The sequence below is a fragment of the Convolutriloba macropyga genome, chromosome 1 (assembly GCF_964194025.1).
Source record: "Convolutriloba macropyga chromosome 1, txConMacr16.3, whole genome shotgun sequence".
Lineage (NCBI taxonomy): Eukaryota > Metazoa > Xenacoelomorpha > Acoela > Convolutidae > Convolutriloba > Convolutriloba macropyga.
Window position 1 is genome coordinate 58353635 of NC_134468.1, and position 17970 is coordinate 58371604.

Below are 17970 nucleotides of genomic sequence, written 5' to 3' on the forward strand. Positions count from 1 at the left end.
ACTAAGTGCATTTTTTCTCAACCCAATTAAAAAGTTGGCGGGAAACTTTAGCAGTGAGCCAAATGCTTTAAACATTTTTTTAAAAAAATTTTTGTTATTACTGCTGCTTGATTAAATCTACTGCTCCATTTTTGGTATCCCATTGTAATTAAAGAGGTATGAAAATTTTGAAAAGGTCCTTAAAAACTCAAATTTCAAATTTATGTGAGTCTGTTGCAATCATTGACCGTTCTTTGTTTCAAATTTCATTTTTCATAGAATTTATGCGGTCACGTATGAATCCAAAAAAGCTGAAAATCAGTTTTCCTAGAGCTTGAATTAGAACAGGAAAAACGGAGCAAGCATGATTTAGATTATGGTATATGTTCTTTAAACATTTTCAGAAGCCTTTTAAATGTATTTTAGCTTTTCGGAAGGAAACAAGCAAAACATACAAACTGTTTTTGTGACTGTGACTACACATGTGGAATTTGACTATTGTAAATTGAAAATAGCGTTTTTACTTTAATTAAATTTAAAAAACAGTTTTTTGGCAACTTACGTTCCCATACGTATCCTGCTTTGCAGAAACAGCCTTCGTAGCATCTGTCATCATCACAGGGTTGTTGTCTCTGCTCATGATAGTTCTGACAGGTGAGAGGACAGGCTGGTCCACACACTCTGTACTCTTTGCAGGTACTGTTCAGAGGATACTCCAACTGATCATACTTGATGAAAATGTCCTCCTCGCGACAAATGCCACAACCAGCAGCTAAAAAATCGATTGAAGTGCTCTAATTTGAAGTTGAAAATACATTTCCATACATTTCAATATGAGCGAATTTGACTTAGAAAAAATTAGCAATGGACGGAAGTTGTTACGTTTTCATCTTCCTTGTGTAAGTTTTCCAACGATCATTGATATTTTTAGATATCTAACGGTTTCAATTGCTTTAATGGATAGTTTAAACCTATTATTAGGCGATATAACTGAATGAATGTGCAATTAGCTCGTTTACGGCTGCTTATAAGTACAATTATTTTCACCAGGAGAATAAGAAACAGATGTGACGATTACAGAAGAGTAGATTTTTTATCAAGTGCCTGAAATCTGTAAATCTTTGTTGATTAATTGTCTCATATAGATCTATACCCAAATTTTTGTGTCATTAACTTAATTATTAATTAATGGGTGTCGAGGGGAGTTGCCCAATTTCATGTTGCAGAATGCCATTGTACCCGATGCTTTCATACCCGGCCTGTCTGTTTACCCAATGCCAAAATGCCCAATCAGAATACCCTAAGTTGCCATTTGTTAATACTATCCGAACATTTAGGTACCAGTCAACAATTAACAATGTAATAATTCTGGATATTAATTTCAGTTATTAATTAACAAGGTATTATTTGCATAGACTAACGACAGAAGTGTTCACTCCTCCATGGTACACAGATTCCAAACTCCTGGCAGCATTCTCTAGCGTACCTGGCCACCCCAGTGCACATGCACTCACAGTCCCCTCCCAGGTCACAATAGGTCGCATCCTCCACACATGAATCGAAGAAGGGTTCCGGCGCCAACACCGAGTGGCAGTCTTTGAAGAGAGGAGTTTCTTTGATCTTGCTGCATTGGTGCATTGCCCAGCCGTATCGGTCACTATTCGACTAAAAATGATAGCAAAACACGCATCACGGATAGATTCACTTAGAGTACTTACAACCTATTTCAAAGATATAAATAACTTTTTTGAATATATACCATATTCAAGCGGGGTAGGCTATCTTGTAGAATCATTTTGGATAAAATTTTAAACATTTTTTAGAGCTCGATGAATCAATCTTAGTACTTTTAGGTCATTGTTAAACCAACCGGTTCACATTTTCTTTTTAATAAAAGAATTTTTATTCAACATCCGATTTCGCCACAAGGTATTCTCCGTTGACCTTAAACATTGGCAAGCACTCATGAGTTAAACTTGAGTACTCACTGCCTCATACTACAGTCGTAAATATGGTTTTCTTGGACATAAAACCTGATTGAGCGTGGAGAGCCTATCCTGCAAGATCTTTTCCAGTATTATATATGAAGAGATTGAGCTACTGTTGAACAATTACAGTTATTGATACATTTCAAGTTAGTTGTATAAGAAGCTATAAGAGTGATGTAGGCTGATAAAGATCGAATGATAGTGCGTCAATATCAATTGGCTCAGAGGATTAGTACGAAGTTCTCAGTTTTCACTAGTTTTCAAATGATTCGGATCAGAGCGATGCATTGCAGCTTTCACTTCATCAAGGTTGAGCTGATTCGAAGTACCTTTTTGCCGGTAGAAAAGACAAGACCCGCAGATCCACATTCTTGACTTAATTGGCTACCAAATGATGAGGAGATAGAAAACTTTTAAAAGCATACATATCGTTCAAAAAACAACCTATGGATTACAATAACGCCACAGTAGAGGGCCGATGAAAGTTGTTGATAATAGGACTTCTGGTAAGGACAATATTAAAAATCAACCAAAAAACATTATTTACGGCCAAAACTCAATGTCTATAATAAAAAAAATCATAACATAATCATACTCGCATCATAAAAAACCTAAACAAAACAATCTAACCTATACTTCATTAGAAAAGATATTGGACCCATCCTCAATGCGACTGGTTAACAGGTCGACAAAAAAGAGCAAAGATGTTCAAATATGATTATCTGGTTTTGAAAACAATTAATTTCAGTTTTTAATGTCATTAGATATCAACTGAAATCACTAAAATGTTCATTCATATCTCCATTGGCAGCAATTGAGGCATGTCATTATCCAATGTTCAATTGTGCAAAGTTTCAAAGCCGATGGGACCCACGATTGTTGTTATAAATTAAAAGGGAAATAAATCCTATAAAATGTACAGACAAATAAAAATCTCAAACATTTTCAAAAAAACTCGTATTAACAGTAGTAACAAAGCTGAGAAGCAAATGTTTGAAGCGAAAACACTTATAAAGACTAAATCAGCTCACTGGAAAAGGGTTATGACCTGTGCTTCCAGAGACTGAGCTCTAAACCGACAAAAAACAAGTTACAAAAGACGAAGCTCAAAAGCCCAAATATGTTTTTCAAAACAATTATTTTCAAAAGTCATAACAGACTTAAGAGGTCAACAAAAAGCAATAGATTAGGTTGTAACATTTTAAGAAGTCAATTGCGCCTGATAATGACACTAAATCGCGATCCCACAATATAATAACAAATACCTTAGGAAGTCAAAATTTCAAACAATTTACGACATCACACTGGTCAAGGCAATATAACTATAAGATGCTACCTGCAAGAACTGTAAATAATCACTTTTTACTCACCTTAATATCAAAGAGTCTTCCTCATGAAATGACTACTTAGACATGACAACAAATAGAAACCCAAAAATTGAGCAGTACAGAAATCTCGAAAACTTTTTATAAAACTAAATGGTCGAAGCAATCAGTCACAACGTATAACCAAATGCAAAATATGTTGGAATCAACAAAACTATTTAAAATTTCTAATGAGTGAGGTTGAGTTAGATGGTGTCAAAATTGAGTGAAAAAAGGAGACAGTTGAAAAATTGGTCTTGTCAATAATGTGATAATTTGACAAGGAAACAAAATGAACTCATAAAATACGCAATTTCTATCAAAAATAAAAAATGAAAACACGTAGTATCAAAACAAAGAAACAATTAATTGAATATAAAACCGTTACCAATATTATTTTATAGATCACAAAAATTGGTTTTCGCCTGTTTTTACTGAGACTGAGCTCTAAGTTAAGAGAAATAAGATAAAATAGTGGCAACGTTCAAAAAAATGACAAATATTTTCTTAAAACAAATATATTCAAAAACTTTGGAGACTTTAGATGACAATTGAAAGAGTTCTCTAGGTTCATTATATCTCCTAAAAAGCTAACTGGATCTTTGATTGGGGATACTAAGTCATTGGGCAATAAAAATTAATAATTGAAAACAAAATTCAAGAAGTCCATGAAATTTTTACGAAAACAATTGGTCAGAGCCATAAAAACTATGAGCTTAACCCTGAAACCATAATAAAATCTCCATTGGTCTCTTTTACTTTAATTGTAAAAAATTAATTGTATAAGTACTTTAATTGTATAAGTATTTTGTCATTAATTGAGCCCTGATTAGATTTTTTTGTCAGTAATTTCGATAAGAAAATTTACATAGCGGAAAATTTTTGAAAAAAAATGGTCGCGTCCCAGTAAAAGCTAAAAAATTTTTTATCATAAGGACCCATGTTCAAATCAAAATCTGCCCAGATAATGCGGTGCGTATGAAAAAACACTTAATTGTTCAAATTGTTGTGAAATAGCTCAATTTTTGAACAAAATTTCTTCACTTTGTCAAAAAAAGTAATGCATTTTGTATAAAAATCGAGTTTAAGTTTGCAAAAAAATTTGCAAAACTGTAACTCCGGAAGACTTCGGAAGCCTGCGGGAGTAAGTAGCCGTAGTTTTAAGTTGTCTACCTTCAGAAAATTTAAAGCAAGTGGTCTGAAAATGCAAATTTGGTCTCATTTTTGACAAAAAAATTCTGAATTTTGAAAAATTTTGCATTAATTCTTGGAAGCCAAAAAACTCGGAGCGAACAGTTCAGCAACCCTCCTCTATCTTTAGAGATCAAATATGATTAATACTACAGTCAATATTTTTGAGCATATTTTGAGAAAATTGACAAAATTGAAAACGTCTAATGTTCACAAAACTTTGAGCTGCGATATCTCCCGATAAAAATCAAAAATTGGAAAAAATCTTTTTAGTTCCATATTCTACACTGGAGGGGCTTTCTAATGATACCACTGACAACTCTCGACGATGATTATATCGATCGGCCAAAATTGTCTAAACAAAAAAAACATAGCAGGACAAGTCTTGACGTACAATTCAAAAAATTTTCATTAACTAAACAAAAAACTAGACACAGAACGAATTATGAATGGATTGGGAAAACAATTTAGAAAAAAATCTAATCCAAAAAATCGAAAAAGCAGTTAAAAATCAAAGTGAAATTGCTGCATATAAACAAAAAAAAACTACCGATAAAGCGAATTTTTGTTCAAACACCGTTTTCTCACTCTACTTTAAAATTAAAGCTAAAAGAAATTCACGCCGCAAAACCATTCGCTTTTTCGCTCCACTTCCTGTTTCGGCGTGACCAAAATCACTACTCCAATTTGACTCCAAAAATCATGAAAATGTGTGAACAGATCTTAAAAAAAGACAGCGCCCCAATACAATTTAAATTCTTTGAATTGTAAAAACCCAGTTGAGTATATAGTTCCTCCCCCACTAAAATGGGTCGGAACAATCAGTGAAAGAAGATCAAGCAAACTTCAGCAATTTATTTTGAGAATTTAGATCCAAAAGGGGTCAAAAAGGGGTCAATATAGTCATCCTTATAGGCAACTGGGTTCATTGGAGACTTACAGGGTCCTTTGAAGTTTCAGTGTGGTCTGGGCAGACTGGATCTGTTTTCCAGCTGTTGGCAAATGGAGAGACAGCACTCTGGAGGATTCTGTCGGCTGATGTCCAGTCGTCCTGTGAGTTTGTGTTCAAGTTGCCACACAGACCACCAATCTCGCCCTCGTGTTCCCCACCCACTCGCACGTATGTTGACATCACTTAAATGCTATGCACTTAAAAACCACGTAGATGCTATGACCGAAGTTCCTTTACCAGAAGTAGTACTGATTTTTTTTTTCGGGAAAATAATAACATTCAGTAGGAAGAAAAAAAAACAAAACAAAGCTACTATTTTCTTAACTAATAAAATGATAATTAACTTTCCTAATGTTCTAGAACAAGTATCGTGTAGATCAATGATGGTTTAGCAGGAAATCAAAGCGTAGCTATGATAGCTAGTCGTTGAGTCAGCGAAACAATGATAGCTTCCTTTTTAGCTTTGTATATTGGCTTAGGTAATATTTTTGCAGTGTTTCGATCTTATTCCTTATTCATATTCACTTACTCTTCTCTCAGACGTAAAAACCAAGTATTTTTTTAACTCTCGGAGATATTTTCGGTGTTCTTTTTTGCTTATTAATTGAGAATTTAACGAAATGAATTAGCCCAAAACATTTACTTTCCTCTATTTACAAAGCACGCAAGCCAAATTTTTCAATTTTTTGCACTCTACTTTTCATCAACTTTTCTCAATATTGTTACATCATGGTGTACTTTAAGACAGATTTCGGTTGGAAAAAATTTAAAATTAGGCAAAGACGTAAGATCTGGAGATTTGTGAGCAATTTTGGGTCTCAAAAATTCATTTTCTCTTAGTAAGCTTCCATTTCCTAAATTGAAAAAATACGCGCCAACCTTTGATTCTTAGGTTTGCTTAAACTATTTCATTTTTGCTGAGATAATAATAAAAATTTAAACAAATTTGGAGCCGATTGCTTCCTTTTTTAATATTTTGATTAATAAAATCAAAACCTTAATTGCATTCAGATTAATTCAATAGTGTATAAAGCCTAATAATGGAAAAGATGAATCCATTTAGACGTGTTAAATTTTTTGACGTGTTAATTTTAATTGCATTCAGATAAACATAATTTGAATGTGTTAACTTTAATTGCATTCAGATTATCGCAAAAGTGTATAAAGCCTAATAATGGAAAAGATGAATCAATTTGGACGTGTTAACTTTTTGGACGTGTTAACTTTAATTGCATTCAGATTAACATAATTTGGACGTGTTAACTTTAATTGCATTCAGATTAATGCAATAGTGTATAAAGCCTAATAATGGAAAAGATTAATCCATTTGGACGTGTTAACTTTTTAGACGTGTTAACTTTAATTGCATTCAGATTAATGCAATAGTATATAAAGCCTAATAATGGAAAAGATGAATCAATTTGGACGTGTTAACTTTTTGGACGTGTTAACTTTAATTGCATTAAAATTAACATAATTTGGACGTGTTAATTTTAATTGCATTCAGATTAATGCAATATTGTATAAAGCCTAATAATGGAAAAGATGAATCCATTTGGACGTGTTAACTTTTTGGACGTGTTAACTTTAATTGCATTAAGATTAACATAATTTAGACGTATTAACTTTAATTGCATTCAGATTAATGCAATATTGTATAAAGCCTAATAATGGAAAAGATGAATCCATTTGGACGTGTTAATTTTTTGGACGTGTTAACTTTAATTGCATTAAGATTAACATAATTTAGACGTGTTAACTTTAATTGCATTCAGATTAAAGCAATATTGTATAAAGCCTAATAATGGAAAAGATTAATCCACTTGGACGTGTTAACTTTTTAGACGTGTTAACTTTAATTGCATTCAGATTAAAGCAATAGTGTATAAAGCCTAATAATGGAAAAGATGATTCCATTTGGAGGTGGTAATTTTTTTGGACGTGTTAACTTTAATTGCATTAAGATTAACATAATTTAGACGTGTTAATTTTAATTGCATTCAGATTAATGCAATATTGTATAAAGCCTTATAATGGAAAAGATGAATCCATTTGGACGTGTTAATTTTTTGGACGTGTTAACTTTAATTGCATTAAGATTAACATAATTTAGACGTGTTAACTTTAATTGCATTCAGATTAATGCAATATTGTATAAAGCCTAATAATGGAAAAGATTAATCCACTTGGACGTGTTAACTTTTTAGACGTGTTAACTTTAATTGCATTCAGATTAATGCAATAGTGTATGAAGCCTAATAATGGAAAAGATGATTCCATTTGGAGGTGGTAATTTTTTTGGACGTGTTTAACTTTAATTGCATTAAAATTAACATAATTTGGACTTGTTAATTTTAATTGCATTCAGATTAATGCAATATTGTATAAAGCCTAATAATGGAAAAGATGAATCCATTTGGACGTGTTAACTTTTTAGACGTGTTAACTCTAATTGCATTAAGATTAACATAATTTAGACGTGTTAACTTTAATTGCATTCAGATTAATGCAATATTGTATAAAGCCTAATAATGGAAAAGATGAATCCATTTGGACGTGTTAACTTTTTAGACGTGTTAACTTTAATTGCATTAAGATTAACATAATTTAGACGTGTTAACTTTAATTGCAATCAGATTAATGCAATAGTGTATAAAGCCTAATAATGGAAAAGATGATTCCATTTGGAGGTGGTAATTTTTTTGGACGTGTTAACTTTAATTGCATTAAGATTAACATAATTTAGACGTGTTAATTTTAATTGCATTCAGATTAATGCAATACTGTATAAAGCCTTATAATGGAAAAGTTGAATCCATTTGGACGTGTTAACTTTTTGGACGTGTTAACTTTAATTGCATTAAGATTAACATAATTTAGACGTGTTAACTTTAATTGCATTCAGATTAATGCAATATTGTATAAAGCCTAATAATGGAAAAGATTAATCCATTTGGACGTGTTAACTTTTTAGACGTGTTAACTTTAATTGCATTCAGATTAATGCAATAGTGTATAAAGCCTAATAATGGAAAAGATGATTCCATTTGGAGGTGGTAATTTTTTTGGACGTGTTTAACTTTAATTGCATTAAAATTAACATAATTTGGACGTGTTAATTTTAATTGCATTCAGATTAATGCAATATTGTATAAAGCCTAATAATGGAAAAGATGAATCCATTTGGACGTGTTAATTTTTTGGACGTGTTAACTTTAATTGCATTAAGATTAACATAATTTAGACGTGTTAACTTTAATTGCATTCAGATTAATGCAATAGTGTATAAAGTCTAATAATGGAAAAGATGAATCCATTTGGACGTGTGAATGATAACATTCACGCAAATTTCTATCGGCCCAAATACCATTGCTCTCCAGAACGCCCTCATGCCCTTCAGCAATTACCATGTAGCTTAAAATAGAAACCGTGGACTTTTGCTCATATTTGATGAGTAAGGACTGAAGCTTTTTTAAAACAAATATCTGAATTTTTGATTAAATTAAGTTCTCTTAACACAAATTTAACGATGAAAAGCAACAAAATAAATTGGAAAATCTATGCTGTTTGTTGTTTTGATTTACTTGTTTTTCCGTGCAACCTCATCAGCAAAAATAAACAAATGCAATGGTAAATCTTGCAACCTTTGAGATGTCGAAGATAACATTTGCTTAACATCGTCGTGTGACTTTATACTTTTAAAAAATATTACCAATTGTTTGAACATTTGCGTTTTTTCATTGGACTAATATTTTTATGTTTAGAGTAAACTCAAAAATATACCTTTTTAAGCATATTTTCTTTTTATTTCCTTGCTGTCTTTGGAACTAGCAACTTTTTTGTTTGCAGGTTTTTCAACTACATTTCTTGTAGAAACGTTTTTGATTTTTGCCTTTTTTAAAACTCCATTTGTTTTTTTTTCGTGTTCATGTATTCTCTGATGAGCTGAAGAATTTTTCCGTGCGCTATCAAATTTGCTTTTGTATCCATTCCTCCAATATTGTTTTTAGAATTTGTTGCTATTAAGGTTTCGTGTTTAAAAATATTAAACAATTTTATATTAATTGTTCGTCATTTTGTATCGAAGTTTTTTTGGTCATTTTGTATCGAAATTATAATTTTAATCAGCTGTTTCAAGTTCCGAAAAACTTCTGACATATGTTTATTGTTATTTGCATTTCATTTTTTGCTTACAGATTAGAAATTCTGTCTCAAAATTAAAATAGTTCTAGCCATTTTACAGATCAAAAGTTTTCCGGATCTTTTCTGCTAGCGGCCCCCCCCCCTAGCCTTATATAGCCGATAAATTTTGCACCCCCCAAAATCTAAGTTTTCGCGAATTGTAAGAGCGATATTTGAATTTCATTGAAACAAGAGTGTCTAGGTAGATTGAAGGCACTTTTAGAATAGTTTCTTTTAAAAAGTTTTAAAAATTCAAGCTCTATAGTAGCCGATAACACCAAAAATGATCTAATACAGAAATTATTATTGATGCTTACGTTTTATGCAACAAATTTTGGTTGAATACGTAATACTTTCAAACCATAGCTGTGCTAGCTTTTAGTAAATGCATATTGCTCATATATGTTCACGTATAAGATTACTTAGCTTTAACAATATGTTTACACATTTATAAATGGGGGTGCCTAACTAAGCGGGGGGGCGCTAGCAGAAAAGATCCAGTTTTCCTCTTAAACGTTTATCTGTTGAGCAGTGTTTTTCGGATTATGTTTTATAGAGTAACAGCTACAGCAATAGTTTGAAAACTTTCAAAATATGTCTTCATGTCTCTATGCGGCTGTAGTGGTGAGACAAATCTGCTCCACGGCTACGTTTAGCATTTGTTTGCTTCTGAAGATTTTGATCTGTTCATTGCATCCTAAAAAAACAAAGTTGGTTGGTATTGGCTGTATTTCGCACAGGAAGCTTTCGAACAATAAAAAAACTAGCAGATTAAAGACTAGCAAATTTCACTGGTAAACTCCGTGATGTATACTCAGTGATGTATTTGAGCAGAAAAAGAGCCAGAAAGATGTAAAAAAAACAGAATCAAGTCTTCAAAAAATGTCTATTAACGTATTACAAAATTTCTACTACGGTCTCCAGTTTAATTTCGAACTCACAATTATGAACGATGTACCTTTTAAAATTCGAAAAAAATGTTTTTGTTAACACTAGCATTAAACTTAGTGAAATTAGCTTCTATACAATTTGCTCTAATGAACTTTGTTACTCTAATGCAATATGGTTTAATAACTTCACTTATCCACCTATCGATCAAAACAGCTTTTCTATGTTTTTCTTCTGGCCCCAAACTTTTTTTACTAAGAAGCTTTCGTTTGTTTGAATGAATTTTAAACTCCATTCAGTTACAAGTTTGATTGAAATAAGTCATGATTCAAACATGAAATAAGTTACCTCTTTAAAACTATAAACGTGATCGAAGTACAAAACAATTGTTAAGATTGTTAAAAACAAAATTTAAAACATAGCGTGCTGGAATACCACTGAAAAGTTTACGCCAAAAACGATAATTTTTGACTTGATCATTAGGCCAAATGACTGTTGGGAGTCATATAAACAAATCAATTTTTTCAAACAGCTGAAACATCAAAAATAGCATTCAAATTGTAGATGTATGTTGTTGCAGTCGTGAAATAAATCGGCCATCATTAACGCAAGATCACGAGTACAGAAAGCTTTCCAGCTGATATAATACTAGTTTTATATGTGAGCTGAAATTTTCGATGTAATGATTTTTGATGTAATGTCCTCAAAATTGATGTAATGATTTACTAAAATTTTCGAAACAAACAACTTCATGATTAAAAATCTCGCTTTCTTGCCTTAATAACAAAACATTGGCAATATTTTTTTCAGCTAATGTTCCGAAAAGTAAACTTTTCCAGTTAAAGTAAAATTTGTTTTATCAGTCAAATATGAAATAATAAGATCTACAGAAAACCTCATCTACAATAATTTGAAAATTCACTGATCCGTAAAAGTATGAAAAAACACGAAAAAGGACAACATTTTCAACAATAAAGCTCAGAATCTTGAGAGTTCCACTAAAAATTCAAATTTCCTTACTAAGAGAAGTAAAAGAAACGTGTTTGCTAGGAAAATACCGAAACTAGTTTCAAAACAATTTTACTGCGCTTTTTCCTGGCCGATACTTATTTGATGTCGTAGATTAGCTGATTTTATAGTTCGGTAATTGTCAGACCTTATTTTCCCTGTTTCCTTTTCAATTCCTTTTGGATAATTTTCTTAGAAGTTGTGTGTAGCAGCTATTTATGGGTACTTATTCTGACCTCCATCCCAAGCCACACTGAACTTAGCTTCTGGTCTGTCCACTTTGACAACCACGAAGAACCCTGGCTCATCCACTCTCAGTCCAATGGATGGTTCATAGAAGTAGCCAGTCTCGTATTTGGAGACCGCTACCCCGTTGATCTCAATCCCCCTCCCCCTCAGAAGGGACACTGTGTGATTGCCGCCCTCAAAATAGATGAAGACCTCGTGTGTACAGGCTGTGTTGGAAGAGCCACACGCTTGGTTCTTTATCTGAAAATGATGTGTGAATTAATTAGATACAGTTAGTTCTGACAAGTCAAGCAAATGAAAGTTAGACATAATCAGTTAGAAAATAACGTTTTTGATGACAAAGATATAGATGAGCTGTTCTTCCATTGAATGCAATATAATGCAACAATTTGCCTCAATAGGTTCTTCAGGGCCTTCAGATGATTAGTAAAAATACTTTTTGAGGACCCCCCCCCCCCCCCCCCTGTAGATAATATTCTATATAATGTAGCTGGTAAACGAATTAAATTGAAGTCATTTAGAGTCCTCCGTAGCATTTTTTTGTTAAAACACCATTTTTGTATGTTTTTTCGTCCAAAGTTCTGTTCAAACACTAGAGTTGATATTGTCAATGCTTTGTGGGCCTTGTTTCTATTGGTTGTTTCGCTATTAATAGTAATTTTGACTGTTTTAGAGCAATATCTTAAGTTCCGTTTTTAAGATTTTCTCAATGAGATTCATTTCTTACCTCAACACCAAAATGTTTACTCTCGTGTTCTGCTAATACATAATTGCACTGTCCATTGAAAGTGTACTTCTTGTCATCAAAAGTCTTGTAATGCATATCTCCCACAGCATAGCATGTTGCATGGCAGTTCATCTCTGTGCAATTCCACACTCTCCCATCGCATGTACACCGGTTACAATCCTGGGATATGGTCTCCCCGAATGCGTACTCTCTGCCTGCGTGGTAGCACGGGCACGTGCCAGGGTCTACACAAGTGGATGAGGTGGAATCCATCAGGACTTTTCCTTCCGGACATGTACACAAACCTGGCACTGCACCTAAAAAGTTTTGGCAAGGTTAATGAAACTGAATAAACACACAGACAAATTAAGACAAGATGGTAATCCGTGCAAAAAGAAGAATGCTTTGCAGTTTTCAAACTCATCAGATCCCAGGTTTGAGTGGGTCGTGTCTACTGAAAAGCGGAACCTTAAAAACAAATTGAATAGAAACTCAATGGAGTACAAAACTCAATTAAAATCAAAGTCAATAACTTACAACTATTGTTTCCAATTTTCGCCATGACACGTCTCTTTTTCAGTTTTGTTACCTGCGTTTTGTGTGCTTCATCAAAAACACTTTGACAAAAAAGAGTTAGTCAAGGTTAATGCCATGGCCATAAAGTTCAAAATAAAGGCTAAATAAAATTTGTGTCTATTTTGACTAACTTAGAGGACAGTTGGTCTCTGGAGACTCCCCCAACCAATGACTCTCACAAGTTGGCAGACAGGGTTGTTTGTTCTCTTCGAATACCATGTTGCCAGAACAGCTCTTGTTACACATAGTCTCCACATCACATGCCCAGCCTCCAGAAGAACAGTAGCTGAAACAAAACATTGTAAGGCTGAGATCCCGCATGGAACTGATCTCTGATCAGACCAAATCGAGCAGACACCTGAGCACTCTGCCGTAGAAGTTACAACGTCTGAACGAAGCAAGACAAAAAGAAGGGTTGTCTGATCAGAGTCACGCAAGCGCACGTGTGACTGATCAGAGACAATTAATTTCGAGCGCAAGTAACAGTCAACAAATTTTTTTGGACCTCAATGTCGTAATAAATAATGAACGTAGCAAAATGAGCAGTAATGGCGAAGCAGTTTGTCTTAAAGTTGCGCTTATATTAAATCGGCATTATGAAAAGTTGTGTGTGTAATATCGGCCCCTCATTGAGTAACAACAGTCACTGAGATACTCTCTCCATTTGATTGAAAAATTATGATCAAGCTTCATGCAATTTTACGCTCATATTCGAGCATATCACGCAGGTTTCGTTGTGGCTGAGCCACGCATTGCAAAAATTGACACAGCTTAAGCTAGTCTGTTGAAAGCTGCTTGTAGGCCAGCAGGTTGCAAGCTTTCATTGTCTGAAGATAGTTCATTCTTTTCGTAGCTTTCCGAACTGTATCAGATAGCTCACCGAAAGTGTCCAATGCCAAAGGTAGGAGCTGAATACCCATATCGCTGCACTTTTGAGAGTGTTCCTTGTATTTTTTGTCTAACTGCAGATAGAGAAAAGCGAAAGTCCTCGTTGCAATTGTGATACAAGTGGCCTGAAGTTGTGATTAAATGGTAGCGTCAAATGTTACTAGAAACGTGTTAAGCAAATGTCTCTTGACCAAGCGTAGCTCTCGGCAGCCTATTCCTCTGTTCGCATTCAGAGTTAATGATAATAGAAATGTAAGCTGATGGTATCTTGTCTCTCAATCGGTCTTGACTGGCAATTTTATGGCCCCGGCATTGAGAAGAGACTACCGGATCGCCAGGAATATTAGTGAAACTATTACTCCAGTAAGAACAAGTTTTTTTCAGTATCGTAAAGCTAAACAACTAGCTCAATTTTCAGTGCCGATCGAAGATCAATTTGCACAAGACGCAAGCGAGGTGCAAGAATAGGTGAAATTGATTGTCAAGTCATTGAATGAGGCAGTAAAAAGCTAACAAACGAGTTTTTCCCTGTCCAAACTATGATTTCTCAGTAGACAGTAAAAACCGCGCAAACTGCCTACCAAATCGTTTCTCCAAACGGCTGAGAGACCAAAAATGTTTACTCAGCAGAGAGATACCTTGATAACAAGTCATGTAGCCAAAAATTTTAGATCCTTTCTTTAAGAGTGTACATTGAAAAGAAAAATTTTGTTTTTATTTTCTATCCAAGTATTTCAATCCCAACGGACAGAAGATCGATCACCTTACCCAGTTAAAAATTGTTTACAAAGTCTTTCAGAGCACAAGAATTTGTGGTAACCTTATTAGTACAACCTTATTAGAAATGAGCAATAGACTAAAATGTTTTGAATTTTTTTTACTGAAACGTTTGTAATCTAATTTTTACTTCAGGCAAAAAAGAAGAAATTTTGCTAGTTCCGAAATTTTTCCTTTAAACGATATATTTTTTCCGAAAAATTTTTTGATCATTTTTTCTGGACAGCTTCAAAAATGGTTGTACTTTGGCAAGTTACATATTGCTAGTTTCTATTTCATCATTATCAAGGAGGAACAATTTTAAGAAATAATTTAACAACAGTTTTTTGTTTCTTAAATAAAATATTATTGACTATAAAATTAATATCTTTCCCATAAATCAAAAATGTCTCGCACTTTTTTCAACTGCTTGTTCCTCATGCTGAGTTTCCGTTGGTGTCATTTTTCAAGGTAGAAAAAAGGTAAAAATTCAAATTTTAAACAGTCGAAGATCTTGTTTAATTCTAATTTAATTCCTTTCTAATTCCTAAGAAAGGTCAACAGTCATCAGGATCTTGTATACGCAGATTTACAAAAAGCAAAAGCATTTTAGAGACTTGTGAGCATATAGAAGCTGAAGCTAAAGATATGCACAACTAATACATATTGAATTGAGGATGGTTTTTATAGTTTTTGCTCTATTACTTACCACGTGAGGCAACCCGACTCGTAGCTCTCCCCTTCACTAACTGTCTCGCCTCCAAAGAAACAGGGACATTGAGACTCCTCAATACACGTTTGAGAGTCCTCATCAAACAACTGACCCTGAGGACAGGCACAGCCAGCTAGACAGTAGCGATCCAGTCCCTCGTGGTCCAAAAGTGTCAATTTGGACTGTTGTTGGCAGGTTCCGGATGTGATGTGCATGCATTCGGAGTAGGACATGGAACCAGTGCAAATATCAGTCACTCCTGTTAAAATGAAACATTAGTTTACATTTTCAGGCATTTTAAATGAGATAATCTGAATGGTTTTAATTAAATATACGAAATTATATGAATTTGAAGTAGCTTGATAAAGCCCAACAATTCCCATTGTCTTCAGTTGATCTTAGAACAATATACGAGCCACGTTTGATATAATGTTTCTCACTGCCAAAAACTTCGCAATTTTTGCAAATGAAAGAACTCGATAGACATGAACTGTCCCCCAAAATCAAACGATATATTTTTTGGAAAAATTATTCTAAAATTGAAACATTCCAACGCAAGCGTGTTGATAAAAAAAAACATACACTACGTTGCCAATTTCCAAAAATTTGCGTTATGTGGAAACGAGTGACACCTTTTGACAGCATTTGACATTTTGCATAGCCGTTTTTCATGATGGAATATGACTTCTGAAAAAGTGGAAATGAGTTACTAATATCTTATAAAAAAGGCTTACATTTTGGAAAAAGTATTCACGGATAATGTTAAAATTCAATTCCACCATTTTGAGAATGAAAGTAGTCTAAAATTTTATTGCTCGAAATTTATTAGCGCCTAATTGAGACCAAACTGAAAAATTTAATCATTCTGGTGGTGAACAGGGCTTTGAGTAATTTCAAAACTGCTAATTGTCTTCCTAATCCTCAATTAGTATGGAGATGGACATTTCTGAAATTAATCACCAATTAGGTTTTCTTTCATTTCAGTCTAATTGAGAACACTTATTAGATATTTCAATGGTGAAAAAGTGGAAGCGTGAGAACTAATGAATTATGGCAAAAAAATTACCTAAAAATATCGTCAAAAATTTTCACGCTAGCCCTCAAAACCCTCGACATGGAAATGCAAATTTATCAATGACGTGGAAACTGAATTTGCTCATTGTAAGTAATTTCCATACTCACTTATAATTCTAAGATACACAATATTGCTGTAAATATATTGAGTCGAGTAAATTTTATCGGGAAATCTGGAATTGGCAATAATAGTAGTAGTAGTAGTAGTAGTAGTAGTAGTAGTAGTAGTAGTAGTAGTAGTAGTAGTAGTAGTAGTAGTAGTAGTAGTAGTAGTAGTAGTAGTAGTAGTAGTAGTAGTAGTAGTAGTAGTAGTAGTAGTAGTAGTAGTAGTAGTAGTAGTAGTAGTAGTAGTAGTAGTAGTAGTAGTAGTAGTAGTAGTAGTAGTAGTAGTAGTAGTAGTAGTAGTAGTAGTAGTAGTAGTAGTAGTAGTAGTAGTAGTAGTAGTAGTAGTAGTAGTAGTAGTAGTAGTAGTAGTAGTAGTAGTAGTAGTAGTAGTAGTAGTAGTAGTAGTAGTAGTAGTAGTAGTAGTAGTAGTAGTAGTAGTAGTAGTAGTAGTAGTAGTAGTAGTAGTAGTAGTAGTAGTAGTAGTAGTAGTAGTAGTAGTAGTAGTAGTAGTAGTAGTAGTAGTAGTAGTAGTAGTAGTAGTAGTAGTAGTAGTAGTAGTAGTAGTAGTAGTAGTAGTAGTAGTAGTAGTAGTAGTAGTAGTAGTAGAGAATTCGGGTATGTTTCCCGGGGCTTCAATTTGTGCCCCTTAGTCAGTCCAGTTTCAAATGTCAAGTTTTTTCCAATTGTTACAATTGTCACATCTGCAAATTATACGCCAAGAGCATTTGTTTGTCAGGCTGAAATAAGTTGTGAAAAAGTGCCAGTATGCTTTTGTGATAGTGTGTTTGTTTAATTTGCCTCCAAATTTTTGAATATTTCTATTTACAACGTTGTACAGTTGTTTCGTTCGGTGGAAGAAGTTTTCATCAGATTTGACTAGTCGGTTATTGTCGATTTTCAGTTCACCTCTACAGTGTTGCCTTGTCCTCTCGTCTTCAAGGGTTTTAAAATTTGTCGGAATGTCAAATTCATTACGTGTAATAGCCAGGAAGAGAAGATCATGCAGTTCAACGTAGTGACAGAGTGGGAGGAGTTTTAGGCTAATGAGACGTTCTTTGTAACTTTGAAGTGAGTTTCCTAGAGTCCATTTAGTAGCCATGATCTGCACTTTTTCAATTTTGTACATGTTGGTGCGGTTTGGCAACCATGCTCGTGAGCAGTACGTCAAAATGGGAACAATTTAACCAGTATAGCAGTTCATTTTGGTTGACGTTGAGCTGATTGTTGACATATTTCGTTTTATTTGGAAAAAAGCACTGGTCGCTTTTTTTACTTTGTGGTCGCAGTTGCCTTGCCATGAGAAATTTGATGTTATTATTAAACCAATGTCT

The 17970-nt window shown here is 33.6% G+C and overlaps 1 protein-coding gene across 1 annotated transcript in view; it reads right to left on the reverse strand.

The window, feature by feature from the left end:
- LOC142340856 (mucin-6-like) overlaps window positions 1-17970 on the reverse strand; it is a 162482-nt gene that overhangs the window by 30062 nt on the left and 114450 nt on the right. The window contains exons 17-23 of the mRNA XM_075391601.1: window positions 15458-15719; window positions 13236-13390; window positions 12529-12845; window positions 11789-12041; window positions 5463-5656; window positions 1401-1644; window positions 542-751 (exon numbers count right to left, since the gene is read on the reverse strand). Of these exons, the coding sequence (XP_075247716.1) occupies window positions 542-751; window positions 1401-1644; window positions 5463-5656; window positions 11789-12041; window positions 12529-12845; window positions 13236-13390; window positions 15458-15719 (1635 nt within the window). The remainder of the gene's footprint in view (window positions 1-541; window positions 752-1400; window positions 1645-5462; window positions 5657-11788; window positions 12042-12528; window positions 12846-13235; window positions 13391-15457; window positions 15720-17970) is intronic.